At 58.8% G+C, this 19,260-nt stretch overlaps 1 protein-coding gene and 1 long non-coding RNA gene across 5 annotated transcripts in view; one reads left to right on the forward strand and one right to left on the reverse strand.

The window, feature by feature from the left end:
* The window catches only part of ITPK1 (inositol-tetrakisphosphate 1-kinase), a 156,660-nt gene extending 140,071 nt beyond the window's left edge, over window positions 1-16,589 (forward strand). For 2 of the 3 annotated variants that reach the window (XM_070477929.1, XM_070477931.1), the window contains 4 exons: window positions 2,953-3,078; window positions 4,312-4,379; window positions 9,455-9,617; window positions 14,479-16,589. In XM_070477929.1, coding sequence (XP_070334030.1) covers window positions 2,953-3,078; window positions 4,312-4,379; window positions 9,455-9,617; window positions 14,479-14,828 — 707 coding nt within the window. In that variant the 3' untranslated portion in view covers window positions 14,829-16,589. The remainder of the gene's footprint in view (window positions 1-2,952; window positions 3,079-4,311; window positions 4,380-9,454; window positions 9,618-14,478) is intronic. The other variant, XM_070477930.1, reaches the window with a different exon arrangement.
* On the reverse strand, window positions 3,072-5,637 carry LOC110126341 (uncharacterized). 2 transcript variants are annotated; one of them, XR_011491785.1, is made up of 3 exons: window positions 5,028-5,637; window positions 3,417-3,516; window positions 3,072-3,159 (listed from the first exon to the last, which is right to left on the reverse strand). It is a non-coding gene; the product is annotated as an uncharacterized lncRNA (long non-coding RNA). The 2 variants fall into 2 exon arrangements; XR_002310385.2 differs by having other exon boundaries at window positions 3,417-4,880.
* Window positions 16,590-19,260: the final 2,671 nt, after the last annotated feature.

Consider the following 19,260-nt stretch of genomic DNA (forward strand, 5'->3'; position numbering starts at 1 on the left):
TGGTCCACATACCAGTCCCTGCCTCCACCCACTGGGGTGATGGAGTGACTGGCGGTGGGGGACCAATGTCGGGAAGGGTCTTTTTGTATGTGACTGTATATTAGCAAGAAACATTCTTAGCAGTTGTGGGCAGGGTAAGGCCAATGTTTTTTAATCCTTTTTATATTGTTTCCTGGTTTTTAAGAATATGTTTAAATCTACAGCAAATGTATTAAGGGAAGAAAAAGTATACCTTATACAGTCATTTTCCTTTCTTCTTGTTTTACCCTAAATCACTCCATCTCTTCAAGAAACATACCACCTGGTTCCCTTCCTTTCCACACAACAGTTGTCCCACCCTTTCCCCTGGTTGCAAAGGGCTGGCTAGTTTCCATCTGGGAACCACCAGTGGCAGGGCGTGGGTTCCATGTCCCATCTCAGGACAAGGGCTCCACATCTGTGTCTTCTTGTGGCCATTCTGGTTGCGAGTTTACTGTAATATGCAGGCTGCTTGCTCAGTCGTGTCCGACTCTTTGTGACCCTATGGGTTGTAGCCAGGCTCCTCTGTCCAAGGGATTTCCCAGGCAAGAAGATTGGAGTGGGTCGCCATTTCCCTGTCCAGGGATCTTCCTGACCCAGGGATCAAACCTGCATCTCCTGTGACTTCTGCATTGCAGGCTGGTTCTTTACTGCTGAGCCCCCGGGAAAGCCCACATGTGTTGACCGGGACTGAGCAGATCAGCGGACAAACACAGGGCTGATGGAAGAGTGTTTATTATGCTCAGGAAAGCTGAGTGACTTTCCATGCATCCATCCCCCATCCCCAAAGCTGTTTCCGTGGCCGCTGTCTTCAGGGCATCAGGCCATCCGGCTGGCCTGGGTTTTGTCCTTTTCACACGTGTGTTCTCTTAACAGATGAAAAGCGCAGCGTGACAGTGGCCCTTTAAACTGGACCAGTTGAGCAGGGGGCTTTGGGCCTCTGGCTGTTTCCAGCCTCCTCCCATCTCTCTGGTCCCTGCAGTCCTGCATGGGAAGCCCTCCAGGCTCCCCTGTCCATGCAGGGAGGTGGGGGCTCCTTGAGTGGGATTCCTTTGACCTGCGGTGATTATGAGGACACCACCTCTCCCTCCACAGTTGCTGTGTTCTTTTGGTTTTCCGGTGTCCTTTTGGTTTGCACCTGTTAGCACCTCTGAAGTCAGGTGTGTCTTAATAGCCAACATCTTGCAGTTGCCTTGGCTGGAACCGAAGTTTCGTTTTTACGGAGAGGGTTGAGGCCGGCCTGTGCCAACCCCTGGCCCTGCCCCCGTCCCCTTCCCCCTCCCCCCAAGACAGTGGGAGAAATATTTCCATTTCTTTTCCCCTGCAGACACAGTGCCTTTGTTGTCTCTGCATCCTGGGCGTTTTTTCCCTTAGGGGCATGTACATAAAGAAATGATACCAATGACGACATAGGGCAGGGGTCAACAGGCTTTTTTGCTGGAAAAGTCCAGAATAAGTATTTCTAGCTCCGTCATAATTAATGTTGCCTAAGAGCCCCTGCAGACAACATGTGAGTGAATGGGCGGGGCCGCGTTCCAATAAACCTCTATTTACAGTCGCAGATGGCGGGGCCAGATCTGGTGATCTTGCATCATTGAGAGCCCTGCGGGTGTAACAGAGGCCGTATTTCCCTTGAACTTGCCACGTGCCCAGCCCTGTGCCGGGACTAGGATCCAGAGGGTACTGGATACTCAGCCAGGTGTCCTGCCCTTGTGTGCTCTTCTAGTGGGAGAAACTGCACAGGGAAGTCATGAAAGGATGAACTGCACAGATGAGGGGCCCCAGAGGAAGCGGGGGGTCCTGGGACACCGCTGGGTGAGGGGACCACTCGAGCAGGGCAGCCGGTGCCAGAGGTCTGGGAGGAGATGCGGACCACTGTCTGTAGCACCGTGACATGCTGCCCGCCCCCTCCCCCAAGAAGACATGTGAAGATGAAGCAAGTGAAGCTAAGAAGGTGTGGCCGCAGTTCACAGCTGTACTGCAGAGTTGCGGGGATATTTGGGGGCTAAACGTGTGCCCTGCTCTTCCTCTTTTGAACCTGTTTTCCTCATCTGTAAATTGGGCACAAACACACCCATATTCCTCTTATTGTCTCCCGTCTCCTGTGGGCATTCATGGTGGTTCTTCACTGGGCTCCATGTGTCTTGTCTGACTAGCCCGGGAATAGAGAAGGGACGAGCTCCCCCGATCTAGGGTGCTCCTGTGATCAAAGTGCAAGGGCCCTGCCAGGTTTATCAGCAGGGGATCTTGAAGCTGCCCAAGAAGCTGGCGCCAGGGCATCTTCCAATCCTGCCTGACCTGTCTCGGCTTCCACAACCTTCCTGGATCACCAAATGGCTGAAAGCTGCTCCCTCTCCATCTGGGCCTGCTCAAGCTGCACATAGGGAGGGTTCTGAGCGAAGGGCAGCTCCCATCACCCTGCTGAACAGTCCTCTGGCTGGAGCCCCCAGGTCAGATTTAGCCAGGAGGAGAAACAAGTCCCCTTTGAAATGGGCCACACTTTGGATCTTGCCCCAAGAAGCTGCCGGGTGACATGGTCTGTCTAGTTCAATGGGTGCTGGGGTACACCCCTCTAAGCATCCACATTGTTCTCTGTGGCTTCTCAGCCTCCCTGAACTTGGCTGTGTCCGCTTGCCCTGGGTGGCCTTTCTCTCCCCGGGCCTACTCTGCCACTCTGGCCGTTGCCCTTGGGTCCCACTGGTTGGGTGGGAGGTGCCCTGAGCTCAGCAGGGCCAGGCTGGGCTACAGGATGAGAATGTGGGCAGTGCCTGCAGAGTCTGGAAGGCCCACCCCAGCTGCTCAAGCCCTGCTCTGACCTCTAGCCCACGGGGCTTACTAACCCCGAAGGCTCAGTCTTCTTGCTTGTCGGCGCTCAAGAGTAGAGATCAGTGGGGCTGCTTGGCGCAAGTCCCGCAGGGTGTTTATTTTCCCCAGGCTCCTCCCCAGGACCGTCTCTCGTGCCCCCCGTCTGGACTGGCTCTGGTCGGAGCGGTAGGAGGACTTTCGGGCACACCGGGGCGGCAAGGGGCCTGCGTGCCCCGCTAGCGGGAAAGACGCCAGGTACATCTCAGCGCCTGCCTGCTTGGCCTCCGCCCGAATCACTTCCTCATGCATGATTGTTGCGGCGCTGTAACCCTGGAGCTGGCGGGGGGGTGGGGGGGGGACGTTGGCAACCAGAGCAGGTGCCCCCATGGCTCAGCCCCCGGCACACAGCGGTGCCCAGCGGGGCCCTTCCTTCCTGAGTCTCAGGGCTGAGCAATGTGTCCTGGGGGACGGGAGCCAGAACACCTCACCCAGAAGGACTAAAGCAGAGGCTGCCGGGGCCACGTGGGGGCTCGTGGCCTGTGTTCTTCTCGGGGTGAGGGGGCGTGGGGTCCTAGTGTGATGAGGGTCTTTACCAGATCTCTCAATCCTGAGGCTCCTGGTTTTGTGATCCATGCATTTGCACACTTCCAAGTACTGGAGAGCATGTGTCTGACCAACGGACGTGCCTTTACTCTGCAGGGCATGAATGAACAAACCGACTGCTCATCACTCTAATAATCTTGGGATTGAGATTATTAATCTGCCTCTCCATGGGACTGAGGGGGCCTGGGGGCAGTGGGAGCTGGGGGAGATGGTGTGGGAAGATGTGGAGGGTACTTCAGGCGGCTGTGCCCGTTTCCAAAGCCAGACAGAAATTATTCTCTATGCTTTCTTGGATGGATCCTATAAAAGCCCATGTTCTGATTTCCTCTTTTTTTCCCCTAAATAACTGGGAAACAGCAGAGCCCTTTGTGTTTTAAGCATTCACGTGCCCTGTGGCAGCCTAAATGTGCCTGAAAAGGCATTCCATGGGCAGAACCAGGAGGGGTTGGGGGTGCGGGATGAAGTGGCATCAGTTGACCTCTGTCCTCTGGGCCTTTGGTGTTCCCATATGCAGCATTTCCCCTTTCTCACTCAGCCCCGCTTTCTGGTGCCACGTCCGTTAGACATGCTGGACACACTCTGGGGAAGGGGCCTAGGTATCGGGTAAACCAGGTATGAGATGGGAGTGGAGGGGAGGTAGGCTCGTCAAGCCATTCACGTTTATATGGGAAGAAGAAGAAACAGGAGCCCTGACTCGGGGTGTGTCCCTCCATGGTGTGGTGTCTCTCTGGTGGGAGGGAGCCCAGGCGGCTGCTGCCGGACCCTGAGCCCCGAGGCGACCACGGCCTGTGGCCGGGGTGGTGCTGCCCCCTGGTGTCCGGTGGTGGAATCGCCGTCTCTGCCTGGAGCTTCTAACTCTGGCTCCTTCCCGTCTTTGCTTTTCAGACCGCGAGTCCATCTTCTTCAACAGCCACAACGTGTCGAAGCCAGAGTCGTCGTCGGTCCTGACCGCGGTATGTCCCTCCCGCCGAGCCTGGGGGTGGGGTGACGTTGGCTCCCCAGCGGGGCAGGGTGGCAGGCCCTTCCCCGCCAGGCCGGGGACCCCAGGGAGGGGTTCCAGAGACCGCCTCTTCCTTGCTCGCTTTGCGCCTCCATGGCAACGGCCATCACAGCCAGGCCCGTTCACCATTTGGTTACTCAGGTGGACGGTTGTCTAACTTCTCCCACGTGAGGAAATCCCCCAGTTGTGAGGAATTTGAAGACCTGCTTTCTAAGCTGCCTTTTCCTGGTTTACTAAAAAAAAAGGAGGCAAGAGACAGCACCACCTCAGTTTTCCTTTTTTCTTTCCTTGTCCATGGGAGTCCAGTAAGCGTTTGTTGAGCTCCTGCCGTGTACTTCTGCAGCTGCTGGGGTGGCTCACGGTGGGGAGTGGGCTCGGGGCTGCAGTTCAGTCAGTGGGCGTCAGGCTCCATCCTCCGGCCCGAAAACAGCCTTGCAGGGGTGGACAGACATCCCTGCTTTCCCGAGGGGAGAGCTATGCTCAACCAGGTTAAATAACTTGTCTAAACCCACAGGGCCCTCACGCAGGGGCAGAGATGAGAGCTGACCCCAGATTAGTCTGATTCCAAAGCTGGGTCCTGCAGGAATTTAGGGTTTCTTACCTCCCTGGCACTCGCCGAGCAGTTAGGAATCAGCACTGCGGCACGCCCTGCTGTTCCGCCGTGTCCCCAGAGCCCGTGGCCTCTGTTGCCCCTGCCTCTGAACCGAGCCCTCCGCCAGGTCTCCAGCTCCTGTACGCCAGCGCCCTCCCGGCCGTTCTGGGAGGGTTCGCCATGTCCCCTCCACAGCTGACCCCCACCTCCGGGCCTCATTCCCCTCCGTTCCAGGCTAAGGCCTGTGCTTGCCCATGACCCGCTGTCCCCTGACCCAGGCCGCCGATCCCATTCCTCATTTGTTCCTGGTTCCTTTGAGGAGCTGACCATTTGCCGAGGGTTCAACGGAGCCCAGGCACGGCAGGGACCTGGAGTGAGCACCAGCCTCCCTCGGGATGTTGATAGACGTAACCCGGGAACAAGTTCTGTGGTCAGGGACGCTTGGAGAACAACCGGATTCTAAAGAGAACCTCTTGGCGCCTGGCCATGCACGTTGTAAGACTGAGATAGGTGTTCTGTGTGAGAGAATGTTCTGGTCTCATGAAAGCTCAGAAACCTCAGGGCGTCCTCCCTGCGAGGCTCCCAGACCTTATTCGGCCAGTGACTCTCAGAGGGGGTCCGCATTCCATGACCCTAGGGAGAAGCTGTCCCTGCCGCCCCCCCGGCACAGTGCGGCCCTTGTCACCACTGGGCTGTTAACAGAGGCCAGAGGGTCACCGTGAGGGCTGGAAGCAAAGTCGCCTTCCCGGTTTATCACCCGCCTGTGACTCAGCCCATGTCTCCATCTGCTACGTGGGAAAGGTCAGCCTGGAGACATCGCAAGACCGTCTCTCCACCGCCCAGCCCTGCCCTTCCCCTCAGCTCATGACTGCTGCGCGGGGGTTCTCCAGGGCTGGTAACACATAAACAAGGAACGGGAAAGGCAGTCGGCCGTCCCCTTTCCATTCGGGATGTCAGGCCCTCCTGCACAGACACGTCCATTCCCAGGTGCGGGTGTCCAGACGAGCCTTTAGCGTCCTTCCGCCCGTGGGGTCCCCCCAGTCCCCATCGTGGCTGCGTGCAGGTGCAGGGAGCCCTGCCTCCCTCCCTGGTCGGATGCCCCCGAGGGTGGACGCCGCTCCCAGCTGACTGGCAGGCCCCCACACAGGACCGGGTATTAGTTGAGTGCGACACTGAACGAGACGGCCTGGAATCAGAAGCTCCACAGCCTTCCAGCTGTGTGGCGAGTCGAGTTGTCCCTCTGAGCCTCAGTGTCCCCACCCTGCCCCTCGAATGGTCCTGGGACTCCGGGGGTCCCTAGATGAAGCGCCCACAACTGTGTCAGGCGCTCGGTCTGTGTCGGTGACGGGGGGGCCTGGGGGTTCACCTCAGCACCTCCATCGCCACCTCTTTGCAGACAGGCAGAGGGCTGCAGAAGGATGTCTGAGGTCCCTTCGCTGAGCTGAGAAAGAGCTTTTATAAACAGTGGGTCATGAGGCTTTGTGACAGAGCAGCGGCCATGGGTCCCCTTGCTGCCGGGCCTGCGCTGCAGGCCTGACTCGGGAGCTTTGTGGATCCTTGCCACAGTCCCTCGGCGGCAGTGTTTTTAGTATTCCATTTACCGAGGCGAGAAAGCAGGGCCCGGTGGGGCCCATTACAGCTCAGGGCACGCGGCAGAGACTGGGCAGTGCCGGGCGTCCCCCGGGGCTGCGGGACCAGTGGCGGAGCTGCTGAGCCCGCACCACTGGGCATGAGTGGGAGGCGGGCACGGGGTGGGCTCAGCAGGTGCCAAGCGGACAAGTGCCTGTCCCAGCCAGGCTGATGCTGTCCCCCAGACAGTGGCTCCCCAGGGTGGGACGCCGAGGCAGTGGGGCCATGGGCAGGGGGGCCCTGCCTGCAGCGCCAGGGCAGACGGCTCTCACGGTAGAGCATCACGGTGCCCAGGGGTGGCCTTCCTGCTCTGCGCATGTCTGGAAGCTCCCCATCGGCCACTCGGATTCCTGTGCCGGGGGTGAGGGCCACGTGTCCTGCTGGTGCTGCCCAGGCTCTGTCCCAGCCCGGCTGACCCAGCCTCACTTCTTTTTTCTAAATCCAGGTGAAAGGCACATTCAATTGTTTGTGGGTTTTTTTTATATTTATTTACTGGGCTGCGTCAGATCTTCATTGCAGCATGTGGGATCTGGTTCCCTGACAGGGGATCGCACCTGGGCCCCCTGAAATTGGGAGCATGGAGTCTTAACCGCTGGACCTCCAGGAAAGTTTTCTCTGATTAGTTATTTTAGCATGAACAATTCAGTGGTATTAAGTACATTCACAGTGTTGTACAACCACCACCTCTGTCTTGTTCCAGAGAACATTTTCATTTCGGGCATTTTCATCACCCGAAAGAGAATCCCATACCCACTAAGCATCCCTCCTCATTCTCTGCTCCTCCTGGCCCCTGACAGCTACTAATCTGCTTTTCGTCTCTATGGATTTACCTCTTCTGGACTTTTCATTTTAAGGGAACCATACAGTAGGTAACCTACTGTGTCCAGCTTTTTTCACCTGGCCTAATATTTTCAAGGTTCCTCCACATTGTAGCAAAGGGTGGCAGAACAGTATTCCATTGTCTGGGTAACCCATTCCGTTCATCCAGTCATCTGTTGATGGACATTCGGGTTGTTGCTGCCTTTTGCCTGTTGTGAATAATGCAGCTGTGAACATTGGCATACAAGTTACACATCTGGGGTGGAACTGCTGGGCCACGTGGTAATTCTCCATTTAACTTTTTGACCCAGCTTCTTTTTTTTACTTCTGGTGGATCAGTGCCTGTGCTTCCCCTTTGACCCCATCCCAGCAGCCTTAGGACTCTGGTATCTACTGAGCACCACGCGTGAGCCCTATTCTGGCCGACTTAGGGGTGACACGCTGCCATCCGTGCCCTAAAATGCAGGTGCGGCAGCTCCTGCAGCCAGACCTGTGCTGTCCCCACTGCTTAAATGACCTTGTGACTCCTCCCAGCTGTCTGGGGTAGAGGCCTTGATGGCCCGATTGGCAGATGAGCAGACCGAGGTGCAGAGAAGCCAGGTACTTCTCTCTAAGACCGCAGAGCAGGAAAGTCATGGTCCGGATTAAAATCCAGAGCCAGCTGCTCCAGTCCTTCCCAGGGTGATGTGCTGCTTCCTTCCAGGGGCCAAGCTTGAGCCCTTGAAGACTTGCCTGTCCCAGGCCAGCTGTGATTAGAGCAGAACACGAGTGGTGTCACGGTGGGGTCCCGAGGCCAGCTCCCCGGCCCTGTGGAAGCATCGCCAAAAGCTGAGCTCAGACCCAGGAGCTGGGCAGGAGTGGCTGAGTAGACTCTGGGGAAGCTTGCTGAGCATGGGGATCTAGGGTGGAAACACCAAGGTTAGCAACTTGTCTGGAAGGGGAGAATGACAAGTCCCACCCAGGAGCCCTGTGTCCAAACCTCCCCCCACCCAGTACCAGCCAATAAATGAAGGCTGGTCCATGGAACCCACCGCCTCACAGCCTTGAGGCTCTGACAACGATGGGCCGGTGTGGTGATGCTGACAAAAACTCCCCCCGCTGCCCACGCCCTCCCCGACTTTTTCAGCTGCTTCCAACTCTGTTCCATGGGTGGTTGCCTTGCACTTTTGCTTCCACCGTGCTCTCACCTGGGTCCCTCGGCCCAGCCACTCCAGTCTTCCCCTCTTCAAGGTGCAGCTCTTAGGTGCCCTGACCCCCGTGGGATCACAGCAGACTCTCCTTCCTTTCTGCTAAGAACCTGGTTTTTTACAGGCTCAGTGTGTGTGCGCTAAGTCACTTCAGTCATGTCTGACTCTTTGTGACCCCATGGACCGTAGCCCATCAGGCTCCTCTGTCCATGGGGATTCTCCAGGCAAGAATACTGGAGTGGGTTGCCATGCCCTCCTCCAGGGAATCTTCCCGACCCAGGGATCAGACACATGTCTCTCATGTCTCCTGCATTGGCAGGCGGGTTCTTTACCACTAGTGCCACCTGGGAAGCCCATGGCTCTTGCAGGCTAAATAAGTGAAGTCGCTCAGTCATGTCCAACTCTTTGCGACCCCATGGACTGTAGCCCACCAGGCTCCTCAGTCCATGGGATTTTCCATGGGCTAAATACCTGGGTCCAAATGCAACCCTAAGCTATGTGGCTGTGAATCAGCCCTGACCCTGAGCATCAGTGCCTGTCTGTGTAAAATTCTGGTAATGATGCTCGCCTCCCCGGTGGGCATGAGGGCTAGAGGTCACAGATGCCATGCCTGCCCAGCCCATGGCAGGACTTGGAAATGGCCATCCTCGGGCTGATCCTAGAGGGTCTGTCCTGCCTGTTGCCTGGAGGTAAGAGCCGGCCTCATGGCGCTGCAGTGGGGGTCTCTATGGTTTAGTATCGCGTCTCCCTGCCCGAGGTCTGACTCCTGTGTGTCTGTGTGTTGTGTATGTGTGTTGGTAGCTGGACAAGATCGAGGGCGTGTTCGAGCGGCCGAGCGATGAGGTCATCCGGGAGCTGTCCCGGGCCCTGCGGCAGGCACTGGGCGTGTCTCTCTTCGGGATCGACATCATCATCAACAACCAGACGGGGCAGCACGCTGTCATCGACATCAACGCCTTCCCCGGTGAGCCGTGGGGCCGGGGGCTGCCTTCACCTGCCTGGAGACTGGTGGCCGTGGGTGGGTGACGGGGCAGGAGAGCCGGCCTGACCTGTCCATCCCTCACTGTCTGGGGCCTGGGGTCAGGGCAGCACCCGCTAAGCCTTTGCCCACCTGCCAGCAGATATTCAGGGCTCACAGTGGGCCCGCTCCTGAACGTGTGTCCTTTACCCTGCTTCTCCTGACCCAAAGAGTTGGATACGACTGAGTGACTGAACTCTCCTGACCCTGTGCCATCAGCAGTAGCCCTTCTTGGCCAAGAGGTCAGCTGACCTCTCGGGCCCTTGTCAGTTTACTTAAAGAGCTGAGAGGATTCTGGAGGGAATACAAAGCCCAGTTTCCACAAAGGGAGGGAGGGAGAAACTGTCCCAGGTCACACTGCAGGGTGGTGGCAGGGCCTTGCTCCTTCCCCGCCCTGAGCCACCGTGTGGGGCCACGCTCAGATCTGGCCGGCTAGGGGGCCTGCTCCACGCTGTCTGCTGCAGCCCTGAGGCGGGAAGCACGTGCCAGGCCCTCTGGGCCTGCTGGCATGACCAGGCTCTGCCCGGCACCCCTCAGATCCCCACTCAGCGATGGCTCCGTGGGAGACATCACAGAGACCCCTCAGCGGGACCGTTAGCCACAGTGATGACTGTGGGGCGGGGGGCAGTCCTGGGCTGGGCTCCTTCACCCAGACGTGTGCTGAGGCTGGGCGGCTCCCTGTCCTCACAGCAGGTCAGGGACAGTGACGCTTGGCACCCCCAGCCCGGAGCAGCTTGGGCAGGTACTTCTCAGCGGTCGTCCCTGTCTCGAGACCTCGGCTCTCACCTCTGTCAAGCACCCGCCCTGGAGGTAGAGCAGCAGCCCTGCTCAGTGGCCAAGAAGACAGGAAGCCATGCCTACGTGTGAGAGCCTGGCTTGCCAGAGGAGAATGCTCCCCCGGGTTTGCAGGGGCCAAGAGCCCCTGTGCGTGGGGAGTGCTCACGGGCCACTAGGCTGGGTGCTTGATGTGTGTCCCCTGCATGGAGGGCACGCGGGTCGGGCCCAGCCAGCCCCGCAGTTCACAGCCAGGGAAGCCCGGGCTTGGAGGAGGCCCCTGGCTCCCTCAGCCACGCGGTTTATCCGGGGCCTGCTGCGCGTCCCAGCTGCTGCAGACACTGGGGCGGCGTGCGCACGGCGGCTGGGGTCCTGCCCTTGGAGGACAGGGGCTCCTCTGAGAAGCAGGCGTGGGGGCAGGGCCTGGCAGGGAGGGAGGGAGCCATGCAAGGGCCTGCAGAGGGACCCTGTGGCTCGAGGCCTCCTGTGCAGTGGGGGGGCCAGAGGGGAGCCCAGCACATGGCCATTCTCTCCGAGCAAGATGGGGCGGCCATCTGAGGGCTGTGTTTGTGATCAGAAGTTGAGACCCTGTGGGACAGTGGCCTGTTTCTCAGTAGTTACCCTCGGCGCAGCCTGGAGGGAGAGGTAGGTTTCTGATGGATGCGGGTGACGGAATGAGAGAGCACGAGGGAATTGGGGCTGCGTCAGGGGAACAATTACAACAAATCAGAGGATCTAAACCAGGGAGGAGATGGAGAGGATGAAGGCAAGAAGGTCGCCGGGTTAACGGACTCGGGGGGCAGGGCAAGGCAGCACTGGGCTGTTGGGGTGGAGGTTCTAGAAGGAGGGAGAGAGAAGAACTCACAAACCACTGAGCTGTGGGTCTGTGCCGCATCCGGAGTCTGTCCACCCCACCAGGACCTGTGCGACTCGGGCCGGGCGTCCCAGGTGTTCAGAGGAGGGACAGTGACAGTGAACCAGCATGGACAGAGGAAGCCATGAGCCCGCCCCCTCAACGGGCCAGGCCTGAGTGACAAGGCTGAGCCCCCCAGAGACTGTGTAAGGGCGCCTGGCCCACATTGGGGAAAGCTCCAGGGAGGCGGCGTCCAGGAGACGGCCGCCTGGGGCCTGGCTCTCTACCGGCTCGATTTGTGAGCCTGGATCTGGGGTACCCGTTGGTCTTGGTTGGTTCACCCTGTGCCTCAGACCGTGGGTATCCGGCAGCACTCCGCCAGCCAGCCCACATGCTGGGCAGTCACGTCCACCTTTGGTGCCCACCCTGCCTGGGGACCTTTGTCCCCAGCGCCTCATCTCATCCTCACAGCCACACAACAGGCAGAGGACTGTTGGGATCTCCATTTACTGACATGCATGGAGCCAGGGGGCTGGGCGCCACGTCCAAGGTCACGTCCCAGTAGCAGGGCTGGGTCTGGGGGCCTGACCTGAAGCTTCATGCTTTCTCCGCTTGAGTCGTGGGTGCAAATCCTGGCTCTGCCCCCTGACGAGACGAGCCTCCTGCCCGGGCAACCTGTGTTCGCTCGTGCAGTGGGAAGAACACTCCCCTCCTCCAGGGGAGATGATGTGTGCACAGCACCCAGCCCCACAGAGCTCTTCACTTCACTTCACTTCACACACCCTTCCCGGGCTGCGTGGGGCCCTGCGCCAGGCCTTGTCTGGGGACCACTTCACGCACCCTTCCCGGGCTGCGTGGGGCCCTGCGCCAGGCCTCGTTCTGGGGACGGCGGAGCCATTGCTGAGGGAACAGCTGATGTTCCCTGGCAGCCCGTCAGCGGGTCTCCACTCTCCTCCCTGCTTGCATCCCGACCCTGGAAACCCAGCAGCATGCCTGCTGATGGCCCCCGCGGGGCTACAGGCTACCCTGCCAACCACCCCAGTCCCAGGGCAGAGGAAGCCGCCAGGGCTAGGGTGGAGCACCCAGCACCACGTGTGTTCAAGGCACAAATGGCACCAAAGGGCCTGTCAGATCCCAGCGCTGCGTGTTGTCCTCACCTATTGTTGTTCAGTCACTCAGTCGTGTCTGACTCTTTGCGACGCCATGGACTGCAGCACGCCAGTCTTCCCTGTCCATCACCAACTCCTGGAGCTTGCTCAAACTCACATCCATCACGTCGGTGATGTCATCCAACCACCTCATCCTCTGTCACCCCCTTCTCCCGCCTTAAGTCTTTCCCAGCATCAGGGTCTTTTCCAATGAGTTGGCTCTTTGCATCAGGTGGCAAAGCACTGGAGCTTCAGCTTCAGCATCAGTTCCTCCGATGAATATCCCCATCTGTAGAATGGGGCCGACCCTCGGGCCCCGCTCCCCAGGACATACCCTTCCCAGGATGCCATGAGGGAGGATTGTGAAGCACCTAGCCAGGGCAGCACTCAGCCTGGATGGACCCCAGCCGTGGACACTGTCACTCCAGTCACCCTCCAGTGGACACATATCCACCTGCTGATGGCTCTTGGGTGTTTGGGGCTGGTTACTTAACTCTGTGCCTCCATTTCCTCATCTGTAAAATGGGGACAGAGGGTTGTGATGATTAAGTGAGAACATGTCGAGCAGGGCAAGTATGGTGCATGCCAGCTATCTTGCCCACTCTTGTTTTTACTCTGGGAACCTCCACTTGTCCGTCTAAGCCTCGGGCTCCCTCAAAACCACAAAAACAGCAAACCATTGCTTGCTGAACACAAAGAGCGTGGACAGGGAGGCATTCCCATCCAACCGGCCCCTGGGCAGCCTTTTCTGTATGCAGTAGTGCACCTGCCCATGTCTGAACTTTCATTTCCCCCGCTGCTTGTATGGATGGCTGTGAAGACCATCCCAGAGGCCGTGCGAGGGAGGGGTCAGTCCCTCTCAGCACCAGGCCTGGTGTCAGCGATGGGGTCACATCCAGGAGGTGGTCCCTGCAGCCCCTCCCGATGCAGGCACACCGTCCCTTTTGGGAACATGCTTCCTGTCCCGATCATTGTTCTTGCAGCTATGTGCCTGGTTCGCATCCCTGCGAATTGATTAGGACAGGCAGGGGGTGGGGCACCCACCCCTCGTTGAATTTCTTTTGAAGCCATTTTCAAAAGTCAGCAAAATCCTCGCCCTAGATCTGAAACTTGCTCTGTGGGAGGCTCTGAGGACTGTTTGCTGACAATCACAATCGAGTCTGTGATGGGAAACGCAGGCCCCCAGCAGTTTCTGTTCAGGAGACCCAGGCCCGCGTGTGAGGGAGGCGGTGTCCGTGCGATGGCCTTGTCCAGGCTGCACAGTCTTTGTCCCTCGGCTTTGCAGTTCAGGACGCAGCCCTGGGGGCCTCCTTGCAGGTGCCTGGGGGAGGGGAAGTGGAACAGACTCAGTTCCAGGAGCAGATGCTGTTGATCAGGCCCCACTCATGTTCCAGCCCCTCCCGGCCGCCCGCAGGAGCCCCCAAACCCGAATCTTCTGTTTACACACGAGGAAGCTGGGGCCAGGCCACGTGGAGACGAGAGGCGTTTGATTTAGACCTGGAGGCGTGGGCCTTCAGTCCCGCTCCCTGAGCCACATGCCCACATAAGGGCATCAAACCACAGTGCTCCGTCACGCAGTCGTGTCTGACTCTTGCGACCCTGTGGACTGTAGCCCACTAAGGTCCTCTGTCCATGGGATTTCCTAGGCAACAGTACCGGAATGGGTTGCCATTTCCTTCTCCAGGGGATCTTCCCAACCCAGGGATCGAACTCAACGTGTCTTGTGTCTCCTGTATTGGCACTTGGATTCTTGACCACATGTGCCATCTAGGAAGCCCACCAAACCACGTGGGCAGGGTCATCAAATGAGACCCTGAAGCTGTGCCCGAGAGGGACAGGGCGCAGGGCCCTTTCTCATCAGCCTCCTCTCTCTAGATGCTCATACCCCAGGGGTGCAGCCAGAATTCAAGCATTGGCCCTTGGGGCCACACACACTTGGCGTCTGGGTTGTGTGTGCTCCACCAGCTGCCCCTGAGCGCCCCACTCACCCACCCACCCAGCTAAGCCTGCCGTTTGTCTCTCCTGTCCGCAGGCTACGAGGGTGTGAACGAGTTCTTCACCGACCTCCTGAACCACATCGCCAGCGTGCTGCAGGGCCAGAGCGCGGGCGCGGCGGGCACGGGGGACGTGGCCCCGCTGAGGCACAGCAGGCTCTTGGCGGAGCAGGCAGGCAGCTTGGCGGCCGAGCGGACGTGCAGCGCCAGCCCCGGCTGCTGCAGCAGCATGATGGGCCAGGAGCCGCCCTGGACGCCTGAGGCTGACGTGGGCGCCGGTAGCACCGCCAAGCTGCCGCACCAGAGACTCGGCTGTACCGCCGCCGTGTCGCCCAGCTTCCAGCAGCACTGCGTGGCCTCGATGGCCACTAAGGCCTCCTCCCAGTAGCCTCAGAGCCCGGGACCCAGAGAGACGGCGTGGGCCGCGGAGCGCGGCCGCTGGGCGAGCAGCTCCCGACGACGGTGACGCTACTACTAAGGATTCCCAATGATCTGATTCTTCTTCTACTTTTTTTCCTTAATTTTTAACCTGATTTTCTGATGTCATGATCTAAATGAGGGGTGGGGGTGGGGATGGAAAGGAACCCCAAGTAGTCCAGCCTCGCGGCAAAGGGATGATCCCGCCTGGTTCCTGCTGTGCAGATGTCTTCACCGAGTTTACACACGCTTGTGTTTTCAACACTAGGTCTGAATGTGAGGTGGGGCGTGCGTGTGTGTGTGTGTGTGTGTGTGTGAGTGAGTGAGTGCCTGGGTACGCCCACATCTGTCCTTCTCAATGGCTGCTGTGGGCTGGTCCTCGGGGACGCTGGAGCAGGCCGTCCCGGGTCAGGTTGTTGGTGGCTGGGCAGAGCGAGTAAATGGTTCCCCTTCTCTTCCCTCCCGGCCCCTGCACCCCGGCCCGGCCCGTTTCTCTTACCGATGGCCTCAAGCCCCACTAGGTGTGCAGCTGCCCCTCCCAAAAGTGTGACCCCAAGGAAACCAGAGGCCTCAGCTTCCCTTTCCTTGGGGAAGTCCATGCAGTGGGTCTGAGCTGTGATCTACCTGCTGCCGCTCATGAAAGCCAAGGACGATGCTTCTCCGGGAAGGCCACAGCCCCAGGCTGGCTGCCTCTCTCCATGTCCTGCTCCCCGGAGTCCCCTGGGCCCGTCAACACATGTCCTGTGCGGCCGTGCAAAGGGTCCACCCTTCCCTGACCAGGGGCCGCTGCTCCCCGGACCTGGGAGGAGGCTGCCCGGCCGAGAGCCTCAGGGCTGATCCTGCCTATGCCAAGGATTTGTGCTGTGACTTTGGGCAAATCATTCCGAGAGTCGCTGGGCACTCACGACCAGAGAACTCAAGGGCAGGCTCAACGCCCTACCCCTGCGACGCAGCCTGTCCTTCTGTGAAGTCCACCCAGATGAGCCTCCCCTTGGCATCCAGGCGATCGGCAGGGGTCCTCTGCCCAGGCTGGACGAGGCTGCCAGTTGTTCCACGCCTGCCCGAAAGGCCTGATCCACACCCCTCCCATGTTCACTGCCCACCCCCAGCACTGAGCCAGCCAGGGGCGAGCAGGCTGCAGCCCCAGAGGTGAGAAAACGTTCCCTGCTTCTCCCGTCCAAGCCCCCAGCCCCTGATGGCAGCAGACCAACCGACCACTGGCTAATCAGTCCAGTTCCACAGTCCAGGCGGGCAGGCAGCCCCCTTGGCAGAGAAGGGGACCAGTGAGGGGCTTGGTAGGTCCTGTCAGTGTGACCACCCGGTGGGAAACAGCAGACCCCCTGAAGCATGAGCGTGATATCAGGCACTCAGAGGGAGGGGAACAGGCCTCTGGGCCGTCGTGCGAGGTCCAGGGAGGGTGCCATGAAAGAAGCTGCTGAGCCGGGCGTTCGGGGGCACCTTCAGGCCTGGTCAGTAGGGACACGGGGGTCGCCTGCCTCTAGGAGAGGAAGGGCTGGGGTGAGGGGCGCTGCCCTCATAACTGGCCAGCTTGTCCTAGAAATCAAGGGCCCGCTGACAACCGTGTTTACACGACTTGAGTGTTGAACCCCGATTATAATGTCTGTACGTCGCCTTTCCTCGTCTGACCCCCGAGCTCCAGGGGAAGCAGGAAAGCGTGGTCGGCCTCTTGCACTGCTTTGTCTCCAAAATAAACTACTGAAATCAAACTGCATTTCACACGTGTTTACAAAACGTTGCTGAAGTTTCTGTCCTCCTGCCGTCTTTTAATAAAACAGCTTTGACTTTTGGAATAAAATCCCAGTCCTGATCGCCTTAGGACAGATCAGGAGTGCAGGGTGACTCCCGCGCCTGGCGGGGCCCTGGTCATGTCATGTCCAGATTAATTGATGCCTCCCCCGCGGGGTCTCACATGTTAGCATCCAGGGCCCAGATATTGAGGAACTTTCCCAGTGACGTGGCGCGTTCCACCAGCCTCGATGCAGGTGGCCAGCAGGGTGACTGCCTCTCCCAGGAGTGGAACCCAAGGATGAGGGTCGGCTTCATAAAGGCCCAGGAACTGCACAGCAGTGGGGAAGGGACCGGTCTACTCGAGAGCGTGTGTGGGCCTCTCCCCAGCTGGTGAACCCCATCTAACAAAGAGTAGCTGACCCTGCAGGGGTGAAGGAAGCTGCGTCAGGGAGTGTAGACAAGGCTGTGGGCAGCACGAGGCATCAGCAAGTGACCCCCACTTCAGTGTTACCGGGTGCACTGACCGGGTCCCAGGACACACGCCAGGAAGTTGGTCTCCCCCTCGGCCTCAATGTCCCTGGCCTTGGGGCATCCTGCCAGGGGAAGACAGACCTGCCTAGAATGCTCTCTGCCTTTGCAGCCTTTTCTTCACTAGGGCTTGGTGCTGCCACCTCTGATCAGTCTCAGAACCTTCGAGGGCCCATGGGAGGGACTGCTCTGGTGAGCAGCTGGTAAACTGCTGGCAAACTGGGGGTCGGGGGCAGGGGTGTTGGGACTCTCCTTCCCCAGCTTCTGTTTGCTAGTTGGTGGGCTTGTTGGGGCCTTGGCCCTGTGGCATCTCTGGCTGTGGTCCGTGGCTGGGGCTGCTGAAGGCCCTTTTGACTCAAAAGGCTCCGGGAGCAAGTGCAGGACCACGTTTTGCCTGAGGCCTCGCGTCGGTTCAAAGGGTCCCTTGCAAGGTCTCTGCCCTGCACAGCCTGGAGCAGTGGCCACAGGCCGAGTTCTGCTTGCAGGTTACAGCGTAATGTGGTTTGACATGCACTCAAGCCCCGACTGAGTGTGGGTGCTGGATGTCTGTCTTCCCCAAGAGAGCCTGGTGGCAGGAGTTGCCACTGGCATGAAGGTGTCTGAGTTTGCGGGGGGTGGGGGGTGAGTAGGGTTGGATGAGAGGTTCCTCAGCATCACCCGCAGGAGGCAGACACAGTCAGAGGTCCCAAGGAGTGTGTTGTTCAGTTGCTCAGTCGTGTCCAACTCTCTGCGATCCCATGGACTGCAGCACGCCAGGCTCCCCTGTCCTTCACCATCTCCTGGAGCTTGCTCAAACTCTCATGTCTATCGAATTGGTGATGCCATCCAACCATCTCATCCTCTGTTGTCCCTTCTCCTGCTTTCAATCTTTCCCAGCATCAGGGTCTTTTCCAAGGAGTTAGTTCTTCGCATCAGGTGGCCAAAGTATTTGGAACTTTCTTTAGCTTCAGCATCAGTCCTTCCAATGAATATTCAGGACTGATTTCCTTTAGGATTGATTGGTTTGATCTTGTAGTCCAAGGAACTCTCAAGAGTCTTCTCCAACACCACAGTTCAAAAGCATCAGTTCTGCGCTCAGCCTTCTTGATATGGTCCAACTCTCACATCCATACATAACTACTGGAAAAACCATAAATTTGACTATACAGACCTCTGTTGGCAAAGTAATGCCTCTGCTTTTTAATATGCTGTCTAGGTTTGTCTCCTGAGGAGTTATGTGGGGGTATTGTTTAAGTTAATCCCATCAGTGAGGGAGAAAACAACCTTGAGAAAGGATTCTTCTCTATCCAGAGCACTGCCAAATATGGTTTATGGCAGATTGAAGGATCCTGGCAGGAAGCTGTAGTTTTCAAGCCAGCTGGGAAGAGCAGCTGTTGTCTGCCAGGCGGCCCCTCTGAGACCAAGGGAGACTGTATGCATTGTTCTTGCGAGGGGGACTGGGCCTTGGCTCAGGGAAGCACATTGTCCACAGAGAACCCACTGAATGGCTCCTCTGATATCCTCGGGGTTTGCATCTGCCCTGTCCTCTCGCCCTAGAGACTGACCCTTCACCCCGTGGGACCCCCGATAGCTCCTCTCCCTTCCTGGGCCACGGCTCAAGGGCCCCCGTGCTCCAGAGATCCTGAGCAGAGTGTCCTGAAGCAACACACCCCCTGAACGTGGCTTACCACAAGACAGAGGAGTGCATCCAGCCTTGAAGGTTCTGGGCATCTACCGGCTCTGAGAGCCTGGCCACGCCCTCGGGGGGCCTGGACACGCCCTCGGGGAGCCTGGCCACGCCCTCGGGGCCCTGGCCACGCCCCCGGGGAGCCTGGCCACGCCCTCGGGGCCCTGGCCACACCCTCGGGGAGCCTGGCCACGCCCTCGGGGGGTCTGGCCACGCCCAGTGCTGTAGGCAGAGTCCTGAGTCTGAGATGCTGCCCCAGAGGCCTCCAGACAGGTGGTTCTCCCGCTGGTCGTTGGACGTACCTTCTGCGACACAGGCTCGGTACCCCTGCCTCGGAATGGCCCTCCCCCGACACGCTGTTCACTGGAGAGCTGCCTGTTGGCGTGGAAGCACCAGGCCCTCTTCTGGTTCCCACCACCAGGTCCCGTCCAGGCCACCTGGGGCCTTTTCCGGAAATGGT

This window comes from Odocoileus virginianus, chromosome 16 (genome assembly GCF_023699985.2).
Source record: "Odocoileus virginianus isolate 20LAN1187 ecotype Illinois chromosome 16, Ovbor_1.2, whole genome shotgun sequence".
Lineage (NCBI taxonomy): Eukaryota > Metazoa > Chordata > Mammalia > Artiodactyla > Cervidae > Odocoileus > Odocoileus virginianus.